Source organism: Podarcis pityusensis (assembly GCF_964106645.2).
Source record: "Podarcis pityusensis genome assembly, chromosome: 11".
NCBI classification, from domain to species: Eukaryota; Metazoa; Chordata; class Lepidosauria; order Squamata; family Lacertidae; genus Podarcis; species Podarcis pityusensis.
In genome coordinates, this window is record NC_138036.1 from 26,594,892 (window position 1) to 26,602,340 (window position 7,449).

The following is a 7,449-nucleotide window of genomic DNA, read 5'->3' on the forward strand; positions in this document are numbered from 1 at the left end:
GCTCAGAGACAGATGAGGGGAAAAGCTGGGAAATAATGGGTGAGGAGAGGGAGGAAGAAGAAGCACCAGGAGGACGACAGCTGGCAGAGACAGTGTCTTTAGAAAGCATTTCAGAACCCCCTTACCAGAACCCGGCGAGCATTGAAAGTAGGAGAGCAAAGAGCTCAAAGGCAGAGGGCACTTTTCAGCACCTGTAGCAATGGCGCATGAGAGAGAGAGAAGGGGTGGAGGCTCACTCAGGACAACGCCATTATTCCAAGAGGCTGCATTCCCAAGCCTCTCTCTGTGAATATTGAATAAAAAGCAGGTGGTATGGACTTTTCCTTGTCTCATCTGTTCCTGGCAAGCTGCCGTTAAGGTTGGTTCCCCTGATGCCTGACAATAGATACCCACTGAAAGGAAAGCGGGATTATCTAATGAAACCCAAGGGCCAACTGTGGTTGCAATCAGATGCTCACACACGAGCAGGCTTTCACAGCCACTTCAATGTACTGGGCAGCTTTGTTGCATCTTCAGCAAGTGAAGAGCTTAACTTTCCAAAAGAAAAAGGCCGAAACAAAACAACCAACTTTGAGAATTCCTGTGAATTCTTGAACTAGAGGAAAAATATTAAAAAAATTCTTAAGCCAGCAAATATTGCTGCAGTGCAGTTTTCATTATGTCATCTATTCTGTATTTCTTTTTTTGCTTCACTTCCCAGAGCATGTTTCAGATGGCCTCTGGGTTGATGCTGTCCCTCAGTAGTCCAAAAACCCAGCTAATCACACTATTAAAAGTTTCTGAAGGAGCTGCTTATATTATTCAGCCATATATAGAGAGTGGCTTGTGTTCACTCTGTATTCATATCAGCTCAGGCGGCTAGTATTAGACCATATAGCAGAGTCCTCTTAGAAAATTCAGAAAGTAGGCCAAGTTCAGTGAATTTAAACTTCAAGGGGAAATGCAGGCAAGGAGGATGAAAAAGCTATAGAGATTTGACCTTTGAAAGCCAGTAATTTTCAAGCCATATTGGGTTTGATTATTATTTTCTTCTTGTCTGTATAGAAACAACATCTTTTATAGCTTATTGACAAGCATTGATTGAAGGTTCTAGTGCAGTTCTATTTGTTTCTCTTCCAGGTACAAATTCTTCTCAGAGTAGCTCTCCAAGTTCAAGTGCACCCAATTCTCCAGCTGGTTCTGGGCATATTAGGCCCAGCACACTTCATGGTTTGGGGCCCAAGCTTGGTGGGCAAAGATACAGGTCAGGAAGACGCAAATCAGCTGGCAGCATTCCTCTCTCTCCTTTGGCACGGACTCCTTCTCCAACCCCCCAACCAACATCTCCTCAGCGGTCTCCATCACCTTTACTGGGGCATTCAATTGGAAACACAAAAATAGCTCAGGCTTTCCCTACAAAAATGCACTCTCCTCCCACTATTGTCAGACACATAGTGAGGCCTAAGAGTGCAGAACCACCCAGGTCTCCTTTGCTCAAGAGGGTTCAGTCAGAAGAGAAACTTGCCCCTTCTTATGGCACTGACAAGAAACACTTGTGCTCTCGCAAGCACAGCCTGGAAGTAACTCAGGAAGAAGTTAATAGAGAGGTATCTCAACGGGATACAACCCTTCAGAGCCTGGAGGAGAACGTTTCTGATGTGCCATCACTCACACGAGTGAGACCTGCTGAACAAGGCTGCCTGAAACGTCCCATTTCCAGGAAGTTGGGCAGGCAAGAATCTGTTGATGAGCTGGATAAAGAAAAATTAAAGGTTAAGATAGTTGTGAAGAAGCAAGATCTGGCAGAGAAACAGGAATATTTGCAGAAAGCAAGCACCGTACATGAAATTTGTGGTGAATCAGAAAACCCAGTTGCCTCATGCTTAGAAGAGAGAGATAGCAAAAAAGCATTTCAGAAAGCTTTGGAAAGATCAAACCACTTTGAAGCTAAAATTGCAGCTCTGGAGACAGAGTCAGTAGGTGGCATGCTAAAAGACACCCTTCAGAAGAATGCAAGCATGAGATCAAATGATTGTACTGCTTTGGATGCGCACACACCATGTCATGGGCCTCCACTTAATGAGCTCAGTCATTTGTCTTATGACTTCAAAAGAATCCCCCCTCCATGTACATTGCAAAATGTTCTGCCTCACTCATCTGACAAGATGCCGAATGGGAAAGGAGAAAATGTAGATAAATCTGCACCGACAAAAGAACCTGTCAAATTTGAAAGATTAGATAGTAAGCTTGCAAATATTGATTATCTCCGGAAGAAAATGTCCTTTGAAGAAAAAGATGACAACTCCTGTCCAGTGCTAAAGTCCAAACTGACACCAAGTGTACATGAATGCCATCAGCTGAGTGCAGTCAGACCTATAAACATGCTGCAAGATTCCACCTCGGTGACTGAAAGCCGATCATTTATTAGCAGTGCTCATGCCACTCAGATTAACTCTGTTCCTTTCATTCCTCTCAAAGGATTGACTGGCCGAACAGAAGCTGGTGTGGAGAAATCAGCCTTGATTTCCACAGAGTCACCTGTCCGAAAGAGTCCTTCAGAATATAAGTTAGAAGGGAGGTCTGTGTCTTGCTTGAAGCCAATTGAAGGAACCTTAGATATTGCTTTAATTTCTGGGCCACAGTCTTCAAAGACAGAAGTGTCTTCATGTGCAGTTGCAGGGGGCCAAAATGCCAAAAACGATGGCCAACCACTCATCTGCCAAGGAGGCATCAGTGTAAAGGTTGAGCCGTCTTGTCAGAAAGTGCAGCAACCAGTCTTTCAACAATCCAGTCCTTATGAATCTAATCTACTAAAGTTCCAGTCTCCAAAGCCAAATAAAAGTACTCAGAGCTCACCAGCAATGCCTGTGACCACTGAACAGCAGTCAGAAAAGACACTTTCCAATTTCAGTGCTAAATGTGACCCCTCTGTAAAGGTGATTAATCAAAAGAAAGAGGTTATTCAGCTTTCAGCACATGAGGCTAAATCCAGCAGTTCCCAAATCCAGAGTTCCACCTTGACAAGTTGCAAATCTGCCCATGCACAGGGAAATCCTGAGAAAGCCAAACGGAAAGAGAAGAAAACCTATAAAGAAGGACCAGACAACCACACAAGGCCTCAACCAAGTGATAGCATCCTTCCAGAGAAGCCTAAGGCAGTTGAGGTTTCTCCATCAAAGAAATCTGTTACAGACGTGTCACCAAATCAGGATGCAAAACGCATTCAGAGGTATTCCTTTGATTCAGTTGCTCAGCAGCAAATACGTGGAATAGCAAAAGTACAAATAGCAAGCTCGAAAATAAAGTTCAAAGATGTGCTCAAGCCATCGGTGAAAGAGGATGAGAACACCACTAGAGACTATTCAGCAAATGAGTTGGGCCTGCAGAAAGCAAGTGGATGTTCCAAGCCTGAAGCATCACTTCTGGCTGGTGTAACCGTGCAAACGGACCAGGGGGAAAAAGAACAGAAGCAGTCCAAAAATGCAGAGCCTCCAGCTGGTAACAAAGAGTCCAGCATTGCTTCTAGGCAACAAGGTAGCAATTCTGATCTTTCCGCTGCAAAAGAATTATTAAACAGGCCCTGTGTAGTGGATGCTCCTGGTTGCTGCAGCATTAAAGATAATATGAGACCTGCAACACACATGGAAAATAGCACTGTTAAATCTAGACCAGTTCCTGACACTTGTTTCTCGAAATTGAAACATTCTGAAAAACAGACACAAAAGCAAATAGCTACAAACGTAAAAGAAAAAGAAACTGGCCCTCATGCTTTGGCCGGCTCCTTGAAGGAGGGGAAAAACATCAATAAGTCTGCACTGGATTCTTTTTCACACCCTCCAAGCTCTCGGAGAAAGCTAAATAATGAGCAAATACAGGCAGAAAGGCATCTGGTCATAGAATGTGGGTCAGAACCCTCAATCCACATCAATAGCACCTTGCCTGAAAAACAGCTCAAATCCTCCAATAAAAAGCAAGCAGCAGCAGCAGCCCCAGATGGCGCTAAGCATTTTCAGAGGCAAGAGATGGCAAGTTTAAACGATCCTGCTGATCAAAAGCCATTCAGTATACGTACCAAGCAGAACACGCCTCCCAAGACATCGTCAGCTGTAAAAGAGGGCTCCTTGCTGAGCAAACCGGCCGACAAGAGCCCAAACATTCAGGCCACCTCTGCGGAAATGCAACCTGAAGGGGGAAAATGCACCGATGCACTTTATTTTCAAACTGACCACGGGAAGCCAGATCCTAACCTTTCCCTTCTTAGCTGTGATGCCAGAGGAAAAGCAGCGGAAAAGGCAGTCACGGGTGCGAAGAACTTTCAAGACACTAAAGGGAAAGGGCACATGAATCAAAAGCAGCTATCCGAGGGGAACAAGCAGCATGCTGCAAAACATTCCTCCAGCCCTGCTTTGCAGAGTTCGTGTCGTGCAGCTTCAAAGCAGCTTGAGTGCCCACCCAGCTTCCCTGAATCTAGGCCGGAAGCCCCTGTTCTGCCTTCAGCAAAGGCTAGCCTGGGGTCCCCCGAGCCACTTGCACTGAGCAGCAGGGAAGTGAAAAAGCAAGCCGGCTCTTCCTCAGCAGACGGCAGGGCAGAAATGACTAAAAGTGTTTCCCTTTTGGGCTTGCACTATACTCCGTCCCCTGTGGAAGAGAACATTCCCACTTCAGACTTGGCGGGGAAGCACAAAAGCCAAGAGAGGTCTCACTCTGCTGTGGACATGAAGGGGAAAGACCCCGGTCTGCCTCAGTCTTCTGCCGCGAGAAAACCGAATGTAGGTAAAGATTTGCCAAAGTCAGGGACTCCAGCTGACTCTCCCAATGCACTTTCAGCCGACAAAGACTCTGCCCGGCCGAGGAGAGGAAAAGACACCTCCCGAAGCAGCCCTCACAAAAAACCCTCCCAATAGCAAGACGTGCAAATAGGACTGCTTAGTTGAAAACCTAGTGTCTTGTCTTACCTTCAGCACTGTGTAGTATTTTCTTGCAGAAAAAAATATTCAGCGCCACTTAAGCAGGGTGTGTAAAGAAAGGACTCGTTTCCTTCCCCCCTCAAAATTCCTTCCCAAATGTAACCGGTTAAACTGTTACCATATTGTATTTGTACAAAAATACTTTTACAATTTGAGAGACAGGTTGTGGGCGGGTGGGATGACAAATTATCTGTAAATACTTACTAGTGTGTATCGTTTAGAATGTAGTGTCTCTACTTTGCTGCTGATTGCATTGTTTACTGTATCTTTTTAATGATAGTTGCTTTGCCACTAGTTTGCCATAATTTAAGAAGAAGCAGAATTACTAAAACTTGGGCCTAGACAGAACCCACAAATATATATTGGTCTGAAGGGAGAAGAAAGACGCTCCATTCTTTCCTTGTTCAAAAAGCTGTGCACAACTCTAAAATAGAAGAAGTGATAAATCTAATGACTTTCAGTGAATTTAGAATTGTATTTAAGAGCTAGCAAGGTTGGTATTATTGTAGTGAGCTAACTTTGCCAGTTAAAACTGGAGCTCTTCAGTACACAATTTCTGCCTCTTGTGTAGACTATGTGCATGATTGGGAAAGAGAAGTCTCCATTATCATGGGTACACCATCCCATTCACAATATAGTTTTCTGGTAATATGAAATTGCCCTGTGTTCTTTCATCTCATCCTGGGCTTTAGACTACAATACCTTTGTGAGCTTAGTTCCTCCTGCCTTGATTCAGCTCACATTTATTTCTCTCCAGGCCTTTCTGGTATGAAGAACATACAGATGTGCATGGCATAAAGTGTTGAAACAATTTTCATGTACACAAATGAATCATCTTTGTCATGATAGGTAGATTTGAGCATTTAGCAGTTCAGCTTTCTTTTCTATTTTATGACAACAGTGGTGAAGTGAGGGGAGGCATTTTTCAGCATTGTATCTAGATGATATATCAAACACCTGATAACATTTTAATACCTAGCTGGGGCCTTATGTTGTAGATTAATCTTGCTGTTTTTAGCAAGTCATTCTAGGTTTAACATTCTTCTTGAAGTACATTAAGTAGCTCTATACATTTCATATTGTGATCTTTATTTGTATGCAAAAGAAGTAAATGTATTTTTTTTAATGAAAAAGGCATTCTTTTGTAGAAAAAAGGGGGGCTGTTGGAGCTTTTTGGTGCTAGAATGTTGGTGTTCTTTTTACTTTTTGCTAAGCCTTATTTGAATTTTGTGTATAGTGGAATATGTCGAATTTGTCTGATTAAATTTGGAGGGAAAGTATTTGGTTTTTTGGACATGTACAGCAACACTCCAGAAAGATTATCACAGATAAGTATGCTAAAATGATTGGGATCCACAAGACAATTGTGCTTTTTTTCTTCTATATTTCCTTGCAAAAGCTCATTTAATGCTGACCCTCCTTCAGGGCATTCCCCCCGCTCCCTGCACACCATTTCCCTAGCTATATTTACCCAAGCATAACCCAATTATGAATTGGCTGCTTGTAAGGTATTTACAAGTATGCTAAATGCATTTTCCTGAGAAAAATGAGTAAACCAATTGGGATTTTGTTCATTTTTGAAATCCTTTGTTAAGAAAATAAAATTACCAGCAAGTCCCTGTAATTTTCCATACAGCGATGGAATATTCTTTTCCTTTCCATGTGCTCATGAATTATTAAAATCAACTAGGGGGAAACATTTTGAAGTGAGTGGTTCTAGCATTTATAGCCTATATCTGTGCTTTGGGGGTTGAAATAATTAAACACTAATGCACTCCAAAATCATGACATTTCTATCTGGGAGTTATCCCATAGTTTACATTTGCTTGCAAGTTAAAAACCTTCCACTCGTTTCCCTTAAAGCACACCTAGCTCTCTTGTTTACAAATGTATCTTTTTATGTATATTTTGTATAGTGCTTTATCACTTCTGCCAAATACTTCCCGCCTATTTTAGAAATGTAGTGGCACCTAAGCTTGCATTCATGTAGTTTCCTTGTTCTTGATGTTTACCTTACAGTGAACTGTTAGAGATCCTCTTTAGTGTGTACTCTTTTGTCAGTCTATGTGTTGGTTGTATATTAGAATGACCCTTTGTAGTTCTTCCTACTGTAGATTATCAAATTATTAAAAAAAAAGTTAGGATCTGTGCAATAAAGTGTTTGCAGTCTTATTTTCTTTAAGAATGACCTAACCTTTGGGTATTGAATAAAATTATTTATACTTATGAAGAACATTAAAATAAAACTGAGCATGAAAGGGAATTGAGTCTGTTTCTTGAACTGGCTTCCTTGAATTTTCACTAAATATAGGTCTATAAATGCACAAGCAGAAAAGGAAGGAGGAGTCCATACAGCATAGCCTTTTGCTCCACTGATAAAACATATTCCCTTCTCATGTGAATTGCATAAGCGGACATTGCAGATAGCCAGAGGCTGCTGTTGGGCAACAGCCCCCTGGGTCGCAGGCCCCCCACCATGTTCACACATTAAGCAGGGGAAAAC

At 42.4% G+C, this 7,449-nt stretch overlaps 1 protein-coding gene across 12 annotated transcripts in view; it reads left to right on the top strand.

The window, feature by feature from the left end:
- Positions 1-7,209, top strand: part of MAST4 (microtubule associated serine/threonine kinase family member 4) — a gene marked incomplete at its 5' end in the record, with an annotated part of 192,710 nt that extends 185,501 nt beyond the window's left edge. For all 12 annotated transcript variants that reach the window (XM_080972174.1, XM_080972179.1, XM_080972178.1 and 9 more), the window contains one exon: positions 1,120-7,209. In XM_080972174.1, the coding sequence (XP_080828300.1) occupies positions 1,120-4,883 (3,764 nt within the window). In that variant the 3' untranslated portion in view covers positions 4,884-7,209. The remainder of the gene's footprint in view (positions 1-1,119) is intronic.
- Between the last annotated feature and the right edge of the window lie 240 nt (positions 7,210-7,449).